General features: G+C 38.2%; 1 protein-coding gene and 1 non-coding gene across 2 annotated transcripts in view; both read right to left on the bottom strand.

Moving 5' to 3' along the window:
- Positions 1–20,860, bottom strand: part of CNBD1 (cyclic nucleotide binding domain containing 1) — a 405,676-nt gene that overhangs the window by 324,215 nt on the left and 60,601 nt on the right. Inside the window, exon 4 of the mRNA XM_018058081.1 lies at positions 9,453–9,611. Coding sequence (XP_017913570.1) covers positions 9,453–9,611 — 159 coding nt within the window. The remainder of the gene's footprint in view (positions 1–9,452; positions 9,612–20,860) is intronic.
- On the bottom strand, positions 458–529 carry TRNAW-CCA. The gene has a single exon. It is a non-coding gene; the product is annotated as a tRNA-Trp (tRNA).

The raw sequence follows: 20,860 nt of genomic DNA, 5'->3' as shown, positions 1-20,860 counted from the left end.
CGTGCTGCGATTCATGGCGTTGCAAAGAGTTGGACACGACTGAGTGACTGAACTGAACTGAAAATGTTTAGACTTATATTGAATGGATTTTTAGTTTTTGCATTTTAAAATAAAGTGAAAGTGAAAGTGAATGTTAGTCACTCAGTCCTGTCCGACTCTTTGAAACCCCATAGACTGTAGCCCACTGGTCTCCTCAGTTCATGGGTATTCTGCAGGCAAGAATACTGGAGTAGGTTGCCATACCCTCCTCCAGGGCATGTTCCCAACACAGAGCTCTAACCCAGGTCCCCGGCATTGGAGGCAGATGCTTTACTGTCCGAGTCACCAGGGAGTGAGTAAGTGAAGTCACTCAGTCATGTCCGACTCTTTGCGACCCCATGGACACCAGGCTTCTCCGTCCATGGGATTTTCTAGGCAAGAGTACTGGACTGGGTTGCCTTTTCCTTCTCCAGGGAACTTCCCAACCCAGGGATCGAACCCGGGTCTCCTGCATTGGAGGCAGACGCTTTACCATCTGAGCCACCAGGGAAATCCTACTAAAATATATAATTTTTTCTCCCTTGAGATGGGAACTTTTAGGACCTAGTCTCCTGAAAACTTGCAAATCATCGTATTGTTTAAGTATTGCAAGTATACTGGGAAGCTAGCTGTTTAACTACCAATATATATGTGTGTGTTACTCGCTCAGTCACATTCGACTCTGTGACCCTGCGGACTGTAGCCCGCCAGGCTTATCTGTCTATGGGATTCTCCAGGCAAGAATACTGGAGTGGGTTGCCATTTCCTTCTCCAGGAGATCTTCCCCACTCAGGGATCAAACCCGGGTTTCCCACGTTGCAGGCAGATTCTTTACCATCTGAGCCGCCAGGGAAGCCCAGAAAAACTTAGAACTGATGTTTTGAAAAGATAAACAAAACTGACATATATAGATCTAGTTTAATCACTAGCTTTCCCATATACTTTCAATATTTAAAAAATACAATGATTTGAAAGTTTATAAGAGAATACTCCTGAAAGTTTCCATCTCAAAGGAAAAAAAAGCATTTTTGTATCTATATAGGCTTATGGATATTAATTAAACTTGCGGTAACCACTTCATAATACATTTAAGTCATTATGGTATACATTTAAACTTACAGAATGCTATGTATCAATTATACTTCAATAGATCTGAAAGGAAAAAGTACTTCTTCAACTGTGCCCATTAATTTTTTTGAGACTGGTCTTGAAAAAAATGCAATAAGAAAGTAATGCACTTACAATATTTACAAAAAAGATATAAGAACTAGGAAATAACCCCCTTAAAAAATATAGAATCTCTATGAAACTCTACTAAGAGTCACAAAAGACAACGTAAAAAAATGCAAAATATACACCATGTTCCTGAATGAGAAAGATACTACTTTGTATATGTAATTAATTAACAAATTAGTAAGAAATTGTCTTACTAGATATCAGCACACATCATAAAGCTAAAGTTAGTTTTAATTCAGATGAATTTGGCACAAGAATAGACATCAATGAAACAATAGCTAGCCCAAGTGTATAGTAAACTTAAAATGTGACCAATTTTCATCATAATCAATATTATGATTGAAATGTCCAAGAACTCAAACGATAATATGATGATTTTGGCAAAGAACTGCAAACTATAAAAAATAGTCCACTGAAGTTTTTGGAAATGACAAATGAAGTAACTTAAATTAAGAGCTCCATGAATGAGCAAAAGAGAATTGGTGACTAGGAAAATAAAAGCAAGATTTTAAAACTTTTAAGTTTTAAAAACCAAATACAAAGAGAAAAATTTTAGAAATAGCTAGAAAAAACAAAAGAAGTCTTATTACTTTCAAAGGAGGAACAAAGGAGTAACAACAAGACAGATAGCTGACTTTGCAGTTGAAACAAAGCCAAAAAGTCATAAAATAACTGCCAATTTCACATTCTATTTTCAGCGAAAAATCTCCAAAAATGAAGAATAAATAAAGTCATTTTTCTAAGAAACAAAACTTGAAAGAATTTTCCATCAGAAGACACACTAGGAAAATATTAAACGGTATACTTCAGGCCAAAAAAAAAATGAAGAGATGAAAGGTTAAAACTGGGTAAATCTAACTTAAAAAAAAGAAAAAGTTTCTTTCAAAGTCTTAATAGTATTGATTTATAGGATTTATACACAGAGTAGAAAGTTTTCCAGATCCAACCATCTCTCGGTCAAAATTGTTATGATTTTAACATATTATTTATCTGTACAAAGTTTATTTTGAAATGAATTCTACAGCTAGATTCTTTTTAAAACCTAGGAAGATTCAATAAGTTCTGTTACCTAAAACAAACATAAAATTAAAAAGCAAATGAAAATTGCAATAAATATGTAAAATTCCAAGTAGTCTTTTCTTTTTTAGCAACTTACAAACTGATTCTAAACATTCATCTGAATACACAAAAGACTGAAGATTATCCAAAAGAGCAACAAGGCGGAAGAAATCACACTACCTGGTTTTACAGGCATGCATGCTAAGTTCCTTCAGTCGTGTCCAACTCTGAGTGACCCCATGGACTGTAGCCCGCCAGGCTCCTCTGTCCGTGGGATTCTTCACACAAGAACATAGGAGTGGGTTGCCATGCCCTCCTCCAGGGGATCTTTCGCACCCAGGGATCAAACCCACATGTCTTATATCTCCTGCATTGACAAGTGGGCTCCTTACCATCATTGCCAATTGGGAAACCCATCTGATTTTAGGACATATCCAAAAACTATAGTAATCATCACATGTAAATTAAGTAAATTAAGATAGACATACATCGACAAAATAGAAATTCCATAAGTAAAACCACTTGTGCATGAATAGATAATTTCCACCAAAACTGCAAAGGCATCGCAATCCAGAAAGAGTTTCATTTTCAATAAATGGATATCAACGAGCAAAACAAACAAATAAATAAATAAAAAGCAACCAAACTTCTAGTAACACTTTATACCATTTGCAAAAATTAACTCAAAATGAATAACAGACTTAAATGCAAAACCTAAAACCATAAAACTTGTGAAAGAAAACATACAATCAATCCTTCAAGATTTTTAATAGGGCAAAATTTCCCATATACAATATCGAAAGCACGATTCATAACAGAAAAACGATTAAATTGGATTTAATAAAAATTAAGCACTTCTACTTTTTGAAACTTTAGAAAGTGAAAAAGATAAGCTAAAGACTAAGAAAATATTTACTAGGTGTATATCTGATATATGTTTTAATATGTTTAGAATATAAAAATTACCTTCAATATTTGAGTAAATATTTCCCTCTTTTAAAATTGAGTTTTCACTTTTAAATTGTGCAAAATATATGTACAAGTATTTCATCAAAGAACATATATGAATGACAAATACATTAAACATCATTAGTTAGTAGAGAAAGATAAATTAAAAATCATGATATGGCACTATAAGCCTATTAGAATAACTAAAAATTTTTAAATGATCAAATCAAGATTTGACAAGAATGCAAAAGAAATAGAACACTCATAAACTAATAGTGCAATGTTTGCGGTACAAGACTTTTGGAAGAGTTTGGCAATTTCTTAAAAGTTCAACATATACTTACCTAGGAGGCCTTACAAATAGCTGTGAAAAGAAGGGAAGCGAAAAGCAAAGGAGAAAAGGAAAGATATACTCATTTGAATGCAGAGTTCCAAAGAATAGCAAGGAAAGGTAAGAAAGCCTTCCTCAGTGATCAATGAAAAAAAATAGAGGAAAACAACAGAATGGGAAAGACTAGAAATCTCTTCAAGAAAACCAAAGATACCAAGGTAACATTTCATGCAAAGATGGGCACAATGAAGGACCAAAATGGTAGGAACCTAACAGAAGCAGAAGATATTAAGAAGAGGTGGCAAGAATACCAAAAGAACTGTACAAAAAAGATCTTCATGACCTAGATAATCATGATGGTGTGATCACTCACCTAGAGCCAGACATCCTGGAATATGAAGTCAAATGGGCGTTAGAAAGCATCATACGAACAAAGCTAGTGGAGGTGATGGAATTCCAGTTGAGCTATTTCAAATCCTGAAAGATGACACTGTGAAAGGGCTGCACTCAATATGCCAGCAAATTTGGAAAACTCAGCAATGGCCACGGGACTGGAAAAGGCCAGTTTTCATTCCAATCCCAAAGAAAGTGAAAGTGAAATCGATCAATCGTGTCCGACTCTTTGCGACCCCGTGGACTGTAGCCTACCAGGCTCCTCCGACCACGGGATTCTCCAGGCAAGAATACTGGAGTGTGTTGGCATTTCCTTCTCCACAATCCCAAAGAAAGCCAATGCCAAGGAATGCTCAAATGACCACACAATTGCACTCATCTCACATGCTAGTAAAGTAATGCTCAAAATTCTGCAAGCCAGGCTTCAGCAGTACGTGAACCGTGAACTTCCAGATGTTCAAGCTGGTTTCAGAAAAGGCAGAGGAACCAGAGATCAAATTGCCAACATCTGCTGGATCATCGAAAAAGCAAGATAGTTCCAGAAAAAACATCTATTTCTGCTTTATTGACTATGCCAAAGCCTCCAACTGTGTGGATCACAAGAAACTGTGGAAATTCTGAAAGAGAAGGGAATACCAGACCTCCTGACCTGCCCCTTGAAAAACCTGTATACAGGTCAGGAAGCAACAGTTAGAACTGGACATGGAACAACAGACTGGTTCCAAATGGCAAAAAGAGTATGTCAAGGCTGTATATTGTCAGCCTTGCTTATTTAACTTCTATGTAGAGTACATCATGAGAAACGGTGGGCTGGAGGAAGCACAAGCTGGAATCAAGATTGCCGGGAGAAATATCAATAACCTCAGATATGCAGATGACACCACCCTTATGGCAGAAAGTGAAGAGGAACTAAAAAGCCTCTTGATGAAAGTGAAAGAGGAGAGTGAAAAAGTTGGCTAAAGCTCAACATTCAGAAAACGAAGATCATGGCATCCGGTCCCATCACTTCATGGGAAATAGATGGGAAAACAGTGGAAACAGTGGCTGATTTTATTTTGAGGGGCTCCAAAATCACTGCAGATGGTTGCAGCTATGAAATTAAAAGATGCTTACTCCTTGGAAGGAAAGTTATGACCAACCTGGAGAGCATATTAAAAAGCAGAGACATTACTTTGTCAACAAAGGTCCGTCAAGGCTATGGTTTTTCCAGTGGCCATGTATGGATGTGAGAGTTGGACTATAAAGAAAGCTGAGCACAGAAGAATTGATGCTTTTGAACTGTGGTGTTGGAGAAGACTCTTGAGAGTCCCTTGGACTGCAAGGAGGACCAACCAGTCCATCCTAAAGGAGATCAGTCCTGGGTGTTCATTGGAAGGACTGATGCTGGAGCTGAAACTCCAATACTTTGGCCATCTGACGCGAAGAACTGACTCATTGGAAAAGTTTCTGATGCTGGGAAAGATTTAGGGTGGGAGGAGAAGGGGATGACAGAGGATGAGATGCTTGGATGGCATCACCAACTCCATGGACGTGGGTTTGGGTGAACTTCAGGAGTTGGTGATGGACAGGGAGGCCTGGCATGCTGCGGTTCATGGGGTCGCAAAGAGTCGGACATGACTGAGTGACTGAACTGAACTGAAGTTTCTCCATTTCTAGGTTTTTACTTAACAGCAATGAAGGCAAATGTCCAGACTTGTACTTGAATGTTCATAGTAGCTTTATAAATATAATAGACAAAAACTAAAAACAAAGCAAATGTCTATAAACAGATGAATAGATAGAAATGGTTGCACATTATCGAGTGTATTACCACACAAGAAAAAAAGAAATGAGCTACTGGTATGCAAAACAACATGAATGACTCTCCAGAATCCCTGTGTTCAGTGAGACAACCAGGCTAAAATACGAAATATGTTGTATGATTCCATGTATACATAATTCTGGAAAACAAGCTACAGTGGCAGAAAGCTAACGAGTGGCTGCTTCGGGAGAGGGAATGGGGTATACGTTTGAGTAAAAGGAAAGGATTGCAAAGGTGCACAAGGAAACTCTTATGAATGATGAATATGTTCTTTATCTTGATTGTGGTGATGGTTTCATAGATATATACATGTCAAGACATACCAAATTTATACAGTGATGATGGTTTCATAGACTTAGCAGCAGCAGCAGCAGGAACTAAACAACTCATTACTAGTGGAGTGCAAGTCAGGACATATTTCTTTTCACTCTGAAGTCAGGCATTTGTGATTCCTGCACCCCAAATGTAAATTCAACTCTCATTGTCATTGGTGGGCCAAGAAAGTGCCTTACTCTTCTATGCTATCAATCTACTGTCAAGGAGGTTTTAGTTTCTGTCCTTGGCTAACTCATCTCTTTTAACAAAAATAGCTCTCTTTTACAATTTCCATTCTTATAAACAATTCTTATAAACTGTTTCTGTCAGAAATCTAAATTACATTTAGCATTTGCATCATTCTTTGTTAACTTATGTTTCCTTTTAGCTTCCAGTCAGTTTTGTTCAGTTCAGTCGCTTAGTCGTGTCCAATTCTTTGTGACCCCATGAATCGCAGCACGCCAGGCCTCCCTGTCCATCACCAATTCCCAGAGTTTACCCAAACTTATGTCCGTCGAGTCGGTGATGCCACCCATCCATCTCATCCTCTGTTGTCCCCTTCTCTTCCTGCCCTCAATCCCTCCCAGCATCAGGGTCTTTTCCAATGAGTCAACTCTTCGCAATAAAGACTTTTTTTTTTTAATGTAAAGAAGAGGGCCTTTCCAATTCCACTTAGATTTTAACCCAGCTTTGCATTTTTAACAGAATTAATAACCCGTAAAGTTTATTTCTCTCATCAGCATGTAACCCTAAAATATACTTTGAGATTACATTTCCTCCTCTTATACCCCATTTCACTAGCAAACAGTACTGTAAGAACCATATTGCATTTGGATTTTAAGCAGCCTGAATCTAAAAAACACAAACCCTCATGTCTTTTCAGGGACCAATTTCTCTGAGTCATTCCTGAGAAGCGGCTTTGCATCACTGCTCCACTGAAACATAATGATCTTCAGATGCCTCCTTCCCTCAAAGGAAACATCTTTAATTGGAGAAAGTAGGAGAAAAATCATTTGGGCCAAGTTTTCTCAGAGGATCTTGAACTGCTTTTCACAGCTCATTTATCAGTTTGTCTCCTCTCCTATCCTTTCTACAACCCCCACAGTTACATATATACATCACTTGTTTTCCAGAAATTAGTCATTTATAAAGAAATCAATTATGTTTACCAAAGAAATCCATAATTCTGTTTTTAAAGCCAGTGGTGTTATAGGCAATGTCATCAAATAGAAACATGTGAGAGCAGGAGATGAATTGCCCGGCATTATCTTTGTTGGGGGTCAGGTTGAGCTAATAACCTAATGTGCTTCCAGGAATATCAATTGAAAACTGTTCAGCTCATGTATTTTTAAACGCTAAGTTCTATTGATACATGTCAAACTGAACTCCCTAAAAACAGAATTCAGACCACAGTTATCTCACACCTAGACCAATTCCATATAGCCTTCTGACAGGTCATCCCAAATCTCCTCCTGGTACCCACATGACACATTACCACGTAAATAAAAACAATGTCACTCCCATTTTGCCTGTCACACCAAGATTGAAAACCTACCATAGCCTGCAAGATCCAAAGCAATGATCTGCTTCAGCCAACTCTGAAGACTTACTGCTACCCATTCTTCCCCTTACCAATGTACTTTCACAACACTGGCCTGCTTGCTGATTTTTTTTTTCCCCCAATTTACAAAACACGTGTCATCCCTGGCTCCAGCACTTGTGTTTCCTCTCCTTGAAATGAACTTCTCCAAGATATCTGATTCACTAGCGCTCTCATTTCATTAAATTATATGACTTCCCTAATCATTCCCATCATCCCCCATACACCTAATCAGCATTAGTTTCTAATACCTATCACTAACATAATACATACATATATATACATATATATATAGTGTGTGTGTGTGTGTGTGTGTGTGTTATCCCTCTTACATTAGAATATAAGCTCCCCATGAGGTCAAAAATATTGTATTCACCACTGCTGTCCCAAAATTAAGAATATTTTCAGAAACTATAGGGATTCAAAAGTATATACTGAATTCATTAATAAGTGAAAAATACAGTCAGCCAAAATTACTTATAAAAATTTCATCATGTTTTAATTCATTGCTTTTAATATTGTTTATTCATGATCCATTTCCCTCTCTTTCTGAGACATTGATATTTTCTCTTTTGAAATCCTATCTCTTACCAATTGAATGTAAATTCAGTACAACTGTAAATTAAAGTGTGTGATCCCCATCAGCCTTTATCCAAGATATGAATATGAAAGCAAACTGCAACAATCAACAATCTGACTCCTCCTCTCTGAAACTAAAGTGTGAGCCTAATAACCCCCAATCAAAAATAGTTGTAGCTGACTGAGTCCAATGTTATACACCCAGCAGAGTCAAATACTTCTTTCTCTATTTTGGGAGCTATCCAATATTTCTCCACAAGTTTCCCCTTTCCCCATTCCTTCTTGTTTGCTTGTTTTAATTAACCAGCCAGTTTCTGTTGCTTACAACCCAAAATCTAACTAACATGTGTAAGGTTGTATTTAACCTGACATGCCTCAAAATACAAAACTTAACAGAAAGATTTGTAATTCTCTTTTCTCTCTCACCTCTCCCTCCCATTGTCTATTCTCTGTACACACTTCACAATTACAATGTCCTCTACTTATTTAAACCCTCCCTTTCTGGTGACATCCCCCATATATGACCTTTCCAACGATTTTAATGTTTCAACCTCTTTTTTCCTTCCTCCCATCTAACATTGTTTACTCAGAGCTGCTGAATTTAAGTATAAGTTAAGACATCATAATATGGTTAAGCCAAAGTGCTCTGTTATCAATAACTAGTATTCTTAATCTTGTCAGGCATATTTGCATTTCTTTAAAAAGAGGCTACTCTTACTCAAAATCAATTTGTTAAAATTTCAAGTATGATGACAAAGTAAAAAATTTTAGAGTATAAGGTAGTTATTTTTAAAAATGTATTAAATGGCATTACTCAAGTAGTCCATGGATCTGCTCGTGGTTCAGCTAAAGATAAATGGAGGGCTATAGATACCACAACATTAAACAGGTTTCAGTTGCATTATTTTTGTTTGAATTACATAAAGCATTTAGACCCATTGCAATGTGATTAATGGAGTCATGATAAGATTTATGATGTTAGCAAATATAACTAATACACCCCAAGGGGACCCTCAATCACCTCTCCCTGGGTTTTAGGAGATGGAGGCAAGAGTAGTGATTTGTTCCTATCCAATAGACTATCCATGTTGAATAGGAATAAATAATGATTTTTAAAAAGCTATTCAAAAGAATTGTTCAACTACCATAAGTAACATATTTAAAATACTTACAGTTTCTTTAAAATAGCCATGAATTGCACTACTGTCTCTTCATACTTTTTTGGTCCGTATAACGTGCGCCCACCGCGTGCTTTCTTAACATGGATAGCTATGTTGTGAGAATCATCGGGTTGCGGAGGTTTACTTTCTTCTGTGACTTCAGCAGGTATTCTAAACAGGGAAGCATAATATTTTTGTTGTATAAAACATTACTGATGTGAACACTTTATTGTCAAGAGTAGAAATGTACTGTTCCAAGATAATATTGCATTTTAATAATATATTCCTTCTCAGTGTCTGTTTTTCTCTGGTCATTAGTAACGCAATTAAACACATCACTCTAAGTCTCAAAATGATCACTCAAAATCACCATATATAAAATATTTTCTAGAATTTGATTATAGATGTTATGACTGTCCCAAGTGATTAAAACATCTTCCATAATAAATTAGGTACATATACTTAGGAAAATATTTTAAGACAGTGGTTACCACACTTTCTTTATTTTCGCATGGTAGTTTTCCAGCAACTTTTTTTTCACCAATGATAAAAGTACTTTTTAAAAAACTTCTGTTTCCAACTTGTAAATTATGCGCATCTTGGAAGCAGCCACCATAACTTATTTGTGTGTTACTGGATGATATACTTTTAAGTCCCCAAGAGATGTGTGAATGAATGACCATTTTCCCATTTATCCTTCCAGCTCCAAGCTTTCTAATTAAGATGAAGGTGAAGTCGCTCAGTCGTGTCTGACTCTTTGCAACCCCATGGACTGTAGCCTTCCAATTAAGAAGTAACTAAAAAACCTAAGGAAAACCAATCTAACAAATATTGTCATCCTTAAGAAAAAAAAAAAATAGAGCAGGAGAAGATGAAGATCCAAATGATCACAGATTAATCACCTTTACTTATAAACATGAGACTTTTTTAAAGTTAAATATAAAATAAGCATCATGTAGAATAACAATAACAATCATCACATTAACATCTAACTTATATTTGAGTCTTTTTAAAGGTACTGGCTACTCTATTAAACATGATATACATAGTTATCATTAACATTAACTAAGTTAAATAAATATTATCCCCCATTTATGGGACAAGGAAATTTCAGCTTAAAGAGTTTGCATAATTTGTCTAATCACTCATATCCACTGTCCAGTAGAGCTGGAAAGAGCTTTTTGTGATCCAAAATTCACAGAACATTAATGCTTAATAGCAAAACTTACTTGTCTGACAGATACAGAAAGATACTGCACCATAATTTACAAAGATAAAACTGAGTCAAAATTTATTTCCCCTTCTACCATTTTCACAGAACCTCATTCATCCTATCCACAGAAACCTAGAACTCTATTTAATACTCTATCCCTAGTTACATCTATAAATAGTAAGTACAGTAAAGCTCAGCAATGTTTGAGATTCATACATAAAACAACTGACGGCTTTCCTTCCCCCAGCTCTGATTTTCAAATGCCAATGGAATAAAGTTCTTATGTTCTAAAGAAGAGTGGTCTGTGGACTGAACTCTGAAGGGGAAATTTAGAAAGTGAGTCCCCATTGACCCAGTATTCTTCTGGCACAAGTTCATCATATTTGCCCAAGGCAAGGGTTTCCTGGAATTCCTGCCTTTACATTGAAAATCTCAAGCCAGCCAAAGAAAGTGAAGTCTCTCTGTCCTTTCCATTTCTTTGTGGCCCCAAGGACTACAGTCTGCCAGGCTCTTCCATCCCTGGGAATTTTCAGGCAAGAATACTGGAATGTGTTGCCATTTCCTTCTCCAGGGGATCTTCCCAATCCAGGGATCGAACATGGGTCTCCTGCATTGTAGGCAGACTCCTTAATGCCTACGCCACCAGGGAAGTGGCAGCCAAAGGATTCAGAATAGTCCTCAATGATATTTAAGCCATTTGAAGCCAACCTGGAAGTCATACCCGCTACCAGCTTGCATGCTTGTGTTTGCACTCAGCCGTGTCTGACGCTGCAATCTCATGGACGGTAGCCCCCTAGGGCTCCTCTGTCTGTGGGATTTTCCAGGAAAGGATACTGGAGTGTGTTGCCATTTCCTTCTCCAGGGGGTCATCCTGACCCAGGGATTGAACCAGAGTCTCTTCTGTCTCCAGAAGTTTCAGGCAAGTTTGTTACCAGCTGAGCCATGATGGAAGCCCAGAAGAAAACCAGCAGATAGCAAACCACCAAAAGCAACAGGAACAAATAGATGGTCATATACAATGACTGACTGAGTGACTAAGCTATGTCTTGTGCTCTCTGGGAAATGGTAGTGTCAACTACAAACGAGCACTTGCCAAGAACATTTGCCAGCGGCTGAATGACAACAGGGGCATTTGCCATCTGCCTCTGTGGTGATTAAACCCTGTGCTGCCGCAAATTTCAACCTTCATCACCCTCTGAGGGGAATTCGGGGTGGATAGTGAGGAGCTCTGCAATCCAGGGAAACTGCTGGGATGGGTCTTCAGGTAGTTGGATATTTTCAGGAACTGATTTAATGACCCCTATCCTTGTGTCTCTTCATATCTAGAAAAATATTAAGTCCCTTCATGGTGTCAGCAGCTCCTCGTGACTAGCAGAAAATCTTTTGATTGCACTGAACTCCCCTTTCACCAAAATCGTATATATCAACCTCCCCCTACAACCTCTTTGGAGCATTCTCTCAGAGCTAGCAGAGGTGCTGTCTCCCAGACTGAAGTCCTCATTTTGCCCCAAATAAAATTAACTTGCAACTCTCACACTGTGCATCTTTTTAGTCAACAGTAGAAAATAATCCTCATCATTATATTTATGCAGCAAAACTAGCAACAATTCAATATTATATATAGCCTAAAATGTTCAGTCATACAAAATTCAAAATCTGTTTATGAGTGGTTAAGTTGTGCAAATTGCCAAGACAAACTAAAGTATGAGTTGTAGACATGAATCACATGTTTTCTGGGGAGCTGTGTTACCATCTCACACTTCTCTATGTTTCTGTGTTTCACAAATACATGTATCTTTAAATTTTTAGTGAAGTTTTACACTGGGTAAATCTCTGATTCTTTTGAGTCTGATTTGATAACTGAGCCCTTTGTGGTAGACTGAAAGTGTTCATGAAAGCCACTCAGTCTTGTCAAACTCTCTGTGACCCCATTGCCTATACAGCCCATGGGATTCTCCAGGCCAGAATACTGGAGTGGGTAGCCTTTCCCTTCTCCAGGGGATCTTCCTGACCCAGGGATGGAACCCAGGTCTCTTTATTTTCAGACAGATTCTTTACCAGCTGAACCACCAGGGAAGCCCAAGAATACTGGAATGGATAGCCTATCCCTTCTCCAGCAGATCTTCCTGACCCAGGAATTGAACCAGGATCTCCTGCATTGCAGGCAGATTCTTTACCAACTGAACTATCAGGGAAGCCCTGTGCTAGTCTAAGGCCTCCAAATATTCTTTTTTCTTTCATATAAGTCCTACTTGTTGCCTGTTAAGATCGTTCCAAGATATGTAATATGTTGTTACAAATTATGTATATGTTTATTATGTTCCTTGTATATAGGTAATAATAGTTCTGTATCTAAAGTGTTTAGGATTTTTTAAAATAAAATTTTGTTCTATTTGTTGGTCATTGTGGTTGCATAGAAAAATTATTTTTCTCTTTTCCTCAGTAAACTCAGGTGTAGAGATTAGCACCACCACTAAGCAAAATAAGGTCAAATTAGCATACATTATCTCATCTGATCCTCTAATATCACTCTCGCGTGTACATTCTTGTCTCCATTTTTAGATAAAGAGGCTAAGATTCAGAGTTTAAGGTAATCTTCTTAAGGCACCATAATCACCAAACTGAAGTTCAAACCCAGATCTAACTAGTCTAGAGGCCATCACAGAACTTTATTTTCCATATGTTCTTACATTAGCCCTCTTATAAACATTTTCTCATTCCTCAGAAGCCTTCTTTAACCTTCTCCATCACTTTTTGGTAAATCCATACAAATTTTACTGCCGCTGCTGCTGCTGCTAAGTCGCTTCAGTCGTGTCCGACTCTGTGTCACCCCACAGACGGCAGCCCACCAGGCTCCCCTGTCCCTGGGATTCTCCAGGCAAAAACACTGGAGTGGGTGACCATTTCCTTCTCCAATGCATGAGAGTAAAAAGTGAAAGTGAGGTTGCTCAGTCCTGTCCGACTCTTAGGACCCCATGGACTGCAGCCCACCAGGCTCCTCCGTCCACGGGATTTTCCAGGCAAGAGTACTGGAGTGGGTTGCCATTGCCTTCTCCGAAATTTTACCAAGTAGTAGTTAAAGCCAGAAAAATATATGTCCTTTTTCTATATTTGCTGGGATTCTTCAGTCATTTTTTAAGGAAACCGAAATCATCCTGACTTACAACAATAAAAATTAAGTTCAGTCATTTCAGGAAACTAAGTTTACTCTATCTGTTGATGTTAGCTTAATTATCACTAACGCCAAAACAGGGAAATAGCAGAGGGTAAGTCTCCAGCCCCAGGATGAAAGTTGGTGAGTTGCAGACTTTGTTTTGTGCTGAGCAAGAGTGCTGACTTTGTCCCACACGTTGCCAATGTATCCAAAGTTAAAATTGAGGAGAGTTGAAGACAAGTTCCATTATAAACTCTTGACAGTCAACATTGGAATCCTGTCACCTCTTATAATATAAGAAAGAATATTTTAAGATTAGACAGAGGTAAGCAATATTTCCCTGGTTTCTATTAAATTAATGTCCTTGACAGACTCAATGTCTTCTCTTTCATTTCCAAGGAGCAATAGAAAATCCACATTTAAAAATGAACATTGGACTTACATGTATTCTATGGAATTAGGCAGCAATACATTTTCCAGATTATATGACAAACTATACAGACATACAAGAAAGTTATTTAGAGAAGATTATAACAGATTTATCTCCGAAGGGTTAATTGCAAATATTAATAGGCAACAAATTAAAAAGTTGGGATATCTAAGATAATTTTTAATATAGCAATATATTAATATATATTTAGAAAATACTAATCAAATATTGTGTGCTATCTTTACTTGCAACCTAAATTCCCTCCAGTCATGATTCAATTCAGCAAACATTTCTTGACTCTCTAGTCCAAGTAGAGTTCTTTGTGTTCATTATCTTAGCTCCCAGGTATGAATCATTTCCATATTTCCAATTTAATCACCCTACTTTTTCCGCCCAAAGAACATTGCTGAATTGGTCACACACTTGGGTGATTACAAATCTGCATTATCTAATTTTAACTGATCTTTGCTTTCGCTCAGCATTCTAAAATCAGCTATTTGTCAAGCTCTCACACATTCTCCTCAGTGGCTTCCGTTTAGTTTCTTTTCCATTCTCATTTCCACATTTTATGGACAGTCTTATGTCAGTACTTAATGCTCTCTGACATCTGTATAGGAATTAACGATTATTACTTACTCTTAAGAAATAATGATAAACACCATTCCAGTTATTCAGCTACAGTGTCACACAAGCTGAACCTAATTTTAAATTTTTGAAGAATCAAATGCAAAGAAAATGTGGTTTGTGAATTTTCAGAATTTCTTTTTATTTTGTACTAATCTCCACAAGTAAATCTTAACCCCATAGGGCTAATCTAAGTAATGAGTGGAACCCCTAATTTAGGGAAATGGAAGGATCAATTTGGAGACAGGGAGCAAAATTTCCTGCCACCAATATTATACAATAGGGAAGAAAGTCCAAAATTTCAACCATATCTTTTTGAACCTTAGGACTGACTCCCTTTAACTCAAAGATGACTTTTTTTCTTAGTTACATATGATCTTTGATGAACAGGATTAATAAGACATCACCACTCACATTACTTCTTCAGCTGAACTCATAATTTCACATTGTTCACTACTTCTTTTTTAAAAAACTTTTTGTTTTATATTGGCGATAAGCAATTATCAAGGTTGCAATAGTCTCAGGTGCACAGCAGAGAGATCAGATTTACATTTACATATATCCATTCTCCCCAAAAACACCCCTTCCATTCAGGCTGCCTGTCACATACCATTGAGCAGAGTTACTGTGCTATATACAGGTCCTTGTTGGTTATCCGTTTTAAATATAGCAGTGTGTATATGTCAACCTGAAATTAACTATCCCTTCCTTCCACCCTTTTCCCCTAACCATAAGTATGTTGTCTAAGTCTGTGAATACATTTCTGTTTTGTAAATAATTTCATTTGCATCATTTTCCTTTTTTAATATAAATTTATTTATTTTAATTGGAGGTTAATTACTTTATAAAGATGGTAACAATGACCCTGTCTGTATCATTTTATTTTAAATTTTGCATCTAAGGAATATCATATGCTCTCTTTTTAAAATAAGTTCCCGTGGAAATTCATGCACGTAGAAAGCTCTTCCTAAATTTCCAGCAATTTCCCAGAAGATTATACTTACATCCTGATGTCGCCTTTGCCACTGCGCTTCTTCCTTAAATATTCTCCTTATTCCACGCCTTGTTTATCCAGAGGTAAAACCAACTTTTTCTGTATTTCCTCAACATAACTTAACTAAACTAAACTAAACCAAGTATTCAGAGCATTTGTAAGTACGGCAGACTTCATCAAATGCTGGGGTTATCTTAGATGTTTGTATCACATATGACTTTGGCCACCTGATGTGAGGAACTGACTCATTGGAAAAGACCCTGATGCTGGGAAAGATTGAAGGCAAGAGGAGAAGGGGACGACAGAGGATGAGATAGTTGGTTGGCATCACTGACTCAATGGACATGAGTTTGAATAAATTCCGGGAGTTGGTGATGGACAGGGAGGCCTGGCGTGCTGCGGTCCATGGGGTTGCCAAGAATCAGACACGGCTGAGTGACTGAACTGATCCTGACCACATATGAAACAGGGTACTTGAAATCCACTAACCGGCCTCTCTTTCCCTAAATGCCCTCCCCTCCCTGCCCAGGATCAGGGGGTTTTCCCCACTCAGTGCACATCTCCCCCAGGATCAGGGGGTTTTCCCCACTCAGTGCACATCTCCCCTCAGCTATTTCCTGGCTACTTCTGCTTCTTTTTCACCCCGTTTTTGTCTGCCTTTCCCCACTCCAGACTTGCTCCACAGCTCCAAATTAGAATACCTTTATGAGGCCAAGCAATTCCGTTCTTAGCACCTATTCTCAGATACTTCTAACCAAAATCATCAAGAAGGAAGTATAACCGAAGGTCCTCCCTTCCAGCAAAATCTATCACTCCTCAGTGGGGGTCGTAAACATAAATGACGCTTGTTTTTAGACTCAGACTTGAAACTTTCCTGTGTCAGTCCACTTTAACACAGGGAAATCCTGCACGCATAAACGATTTTTACAAATCACCATCGCTTTGCTACAATAACGCCCCAACCCATACAGAATTTCGCTTATGTCATATTAAGGCTTTAATCTGGATGACATCAGGATGACACAAAGGATGACCCCAGAGCATGGCTAAAGTGACCAGTTAGGTTTCTATAAAGTTCCCTCTCTTTCCTTCATAGAATTCTCTGAAAGGTCACAGTACTGCTCCTGAGCTGGCAAGATGGTCCTTCGTTTCTCCCCTGTATTTCTCCCTTCCCCTTTTATTTTCTTCCTTTTTTCTTTCTTTTTCCTCTCACCTCCCTCCCACCCACCATTTTCCTCTTGGAATCTGTGGCGGAGAACATGGGCCGTTGTGAAGAAATACCATTTTTACGTTTCTGTTCACAGCTGCTAAACAGGGCAAGCAGAGTATCAGTAGGGAGAGCTTCATGAGTCCTTGGATAATCAGCAGTGTGAAGAACATCACACTCAGGCCTCTCTGCCTCAGAGATTCTCTCCTTTCTTTTAGCCAACCGTTAAGTCGTCTTTGAATTTAAACTTGCCTTCCCTCGGGGATGCTTGCCTTGATTGCCAGGACCGCATCTGTGGCTAGCATAAGCTCTTTCAGTGCAACCAGCTCCCAAACTTGTAATCATCTCTGACACTCATTTCATTTCTTTCATCCTTCTTACTCAGGGCCTCTCAGTGACGCCAACATGCACCTTCTAAGTACAGAGACCCTGCCCGACTGATTCAGCGCATGGTCACTGCTTGGTATATATTAAGTGAATAAGACTAAATAAACAAGCCTCCTGAGGTATCATAATGTTTCTTTCCGAAGAGTGTGAAACAGGTGGGTTCTTTACCAATAGAGCCGTGCTAGTGGTGAAGAACCTGCCTGCCACTGCAGGAGACGTAAGAGACTTGGGTTTCATCCCTGGGTCAGGAAGATCCCCTGGAGGAGGGCATGGCAATCCGCTCCAGTATTCCTGCCTGGAGAATCCCACGGATAGAAAAGCTTGGCAGGCTATGGTCCATGGGGTGGCAGCGTCGGACATGACTGAAGCGACTTAGCATGCACATTCAGTAAAGCAGAATTGTTCCAGTTCTGACTTTTAAAAATACGAGGAGCATCTCATTCAATAGATCTCAAAACTTCAATGAAAATATGGGTTTTACAACCATAACAAGAGTAGTTTTATCAGTTCTAATGTTAAATACATATTTTCCAAATAGTTAAATGTCTTGAGGCTAGATCCAAGCTAGCATGAAATAAACACTACTTAGATGTAGCTGTTATCCAGGGGTAATTTTGACAATGCTAGAGAACAAAACAGATTTTCTCAAAACAGATCTGTGATTTTCAGAAGAAAATCACAAACAAAAAAATCAATTTTGCAGAGATTTCTTAAAATCAATCTATTAGAATTCATTTGCCTAGGTTTTGCCTAGGTTTTCAGTTGCTTTATCTCCAAATATTCCTATTTTCCAACATTTTCTGAACATACACTTTTAGAAAGAATTTATAATCCAACTAGGTAGCTTATGTACTATACCAAATTATTGTTTTAAAATGTTTGAGGAAATATACAAATTACAAAGTTCCACATCATTTTAATCAGATCATAGACACTTGTTACTACTGCTTTTAGATCTAGAAGTAAAATTCTGAGCTTTAATTCAAGCAGCTGGGATAACCTAATCTCTTCAGAATCTAAAGTCCAAATTAAAGCATTGGTTTTTACACAAAACACATGTTGAAAGCTTTTGGAGTGATTGGTAATTTGACCAACTGAGTGAGCATACAGACTTCTGGGCCCATGAGGAGGATCCCAGCAGACGCTTCTGGCCAGGCTGCCTCTGGAACTTGGAGAGGACTCTTGGTGGAGTCCTGGGGCTGGTGGGATGGGAGAACACCATTTGCAGACTCCCAAAATCTTTTCGCTCTTCCCAACTTAAGTCATTCAATTGTTTGTTACATAACACAAGCTGAGAGAAAATGATATTGCAAAATATTGCAATTTATGATTACAAATCTGTCATAATCTGTTATACATTATAAACTTGGAATCTCCTTCGGAACATAGCAATTTACTTATGTTTTTTCCTTATCTGATCCTATACTTAATTAGAATTGAAATTTTAAAGATAACAGATACTTGCCGCATTTCTCTAAAATGTACTGAGTAAAAATCTACCGAAGAAACTCCAAAATGTCACACTCTGGATATTAACTGCAACATGATATTTGCTATAAATTTAATAAAACAACTGCATTATGGCCAAAGAGCATGCACAGCAATGCCGTTTAACGAACTGAAATAAGCCCATAAATGAATGAATGAATTGTTTAAAAGCGAGATTAAATTTTTCCATTAAAAAGTTGCAATTCTGTATTTTTTTTTTTCCTTTTCTTAAAGAAAACAATTGAATAGTTCAATTGTGGCCCATGGACCGGGAGCGGCAGCAGCTGCCAGCTTATTAGAAACACTCTTTCTACCCCACCTTAGACTTTCTGAATCAAAATCTGCATTTTAAAAAACAACTACTCCCAATACCCTGGAGATTAATGCACATATGAAAAGCCGAGAAGCACTGATTTGGAGTTTATTGAAAGTTGCTTTGAAAGCAATGCCAACTTTCTGTCTTTGACTCTCAAGTAATGCTACCTCTGTAAATGCTTAATAATAAATGACCATGAAGGAGAGTTCATTCTGCAACCCTCCACCATACATCTTTTTGGATCACAAAATAAATAACTCCTATATGTATTTGTATTTATTTTTTTATACAAAATGAGCAGAAAGTACAGAGATTTCCCATATTTACCCCACCTGACACACATGCCCAGCTTTCCACATCATCAACATCCTCTGCAAGTCTAGTACATTTCTTACAATTGCTGAACCTACATTGAATCACCATTAGCCAAAACCTATAGCTTACATTAGGGCTCACTCTTGGTGTTGACCCTCAACTCTATGGGCTGGATAAGCATATAATTATATATAACCACCATTATAGTATCATATAGAGTATTTTCATTGAAATAGTCTGATTCCATCTATTCATCCCTCCCTTCCCCCTAACCCTGGCAACTGCTACTCTTTTTACCATCTCCCTAGTTTTTCATTTTCTAGAATATCATACAGTTGGAATTATACAACATGTCCTTTTCATATTGCCTTCTTTCACTTCAGTTCGGTTCAGTCGCTCAGTAGTGTCCAACTCTTTGCGACCCCATGAATCACAGCACGCCAGGCCGCCCTGTCCATCACCAACTCCCGGAGTTCATTCAGACTCACGTCCATTGAGTCCGTGATGCCATCCAGCCATCTCATCCTCTGTCGTCCCCTTCTCCTCCTGCCCCCAATCCCTCCCAGCATCAAAGTCTTTTCCAATGAGTCAACTCTTTGCATGAGGTGGCCAAAGTACTGGAGCTTCAACTTTAGCATCATTCCTTGCAAAGAAATCCCAGGGCTGATCTCCTTCCGAATGGACTGGTTGGATCTCCTTGCAGTTCAAGGGACTCTCAAGAGTCTTCTCCAACACCACACTTCAAAAGCAGCAATTCTTCAGCGCTCAGCCTTCTTCACAGTCCAACTCTCACATCCATATATGACCACAGGAAAAACCATAGCCTTGACTAGATGGACCTTAGTCGGCAAAGTAACGTCTCTGCTTTTGAATATGCTATCTAGGTTGGTCATAACTTTTCTTCCAAGGAGTAAGCGTCTTTTAATTTCATGGCTGCAATCACCATCTGCATTGATTTTGGAGCCCCAAAAAATAAAGTCTGACACTGTTTCCACTGTTTCCCCATCTATTTCCCATGAAGTGATGAGACCAGATGCCATGATCTTAGTTTTCTGAATGTTGAGCTTTAAGCCAACTTTTTCACTCTCTTTCACTTTCATCAAGAGGCTTTTTAGTTCCTCTTCACTTTCTGCCATAAGGGTGGTGCCATCTGCATATCTGAGGTTATTTTATATTTCTCCCAGCAATCTTGATTCCAGCTTGTGTTTCTTCCAGTCCAGCGTTTCTCATGATGTACTCTGCATAGAAGTTAAAAGCAGGGTGACAATATACAGCCTTGACGGACTCCTTTT

This window comes from Capra hircus, chromosome 14, assembly GCF_001704415.2.
Source record: "Capra hircus breed San Clemente chromosome 14, ASM170441v1, whole genome shotgun sequence".
Lineage (NCBI taxonomy): Eukaryota > Metazoa > Chordata > Mammalia > Artiodactyla > Bovidae > Capra > Capra hircus.
Note: the sequence above shows the minus strand (reverse complement) of the source record. Positions and strands in the feature narration are given on the sequence as shown.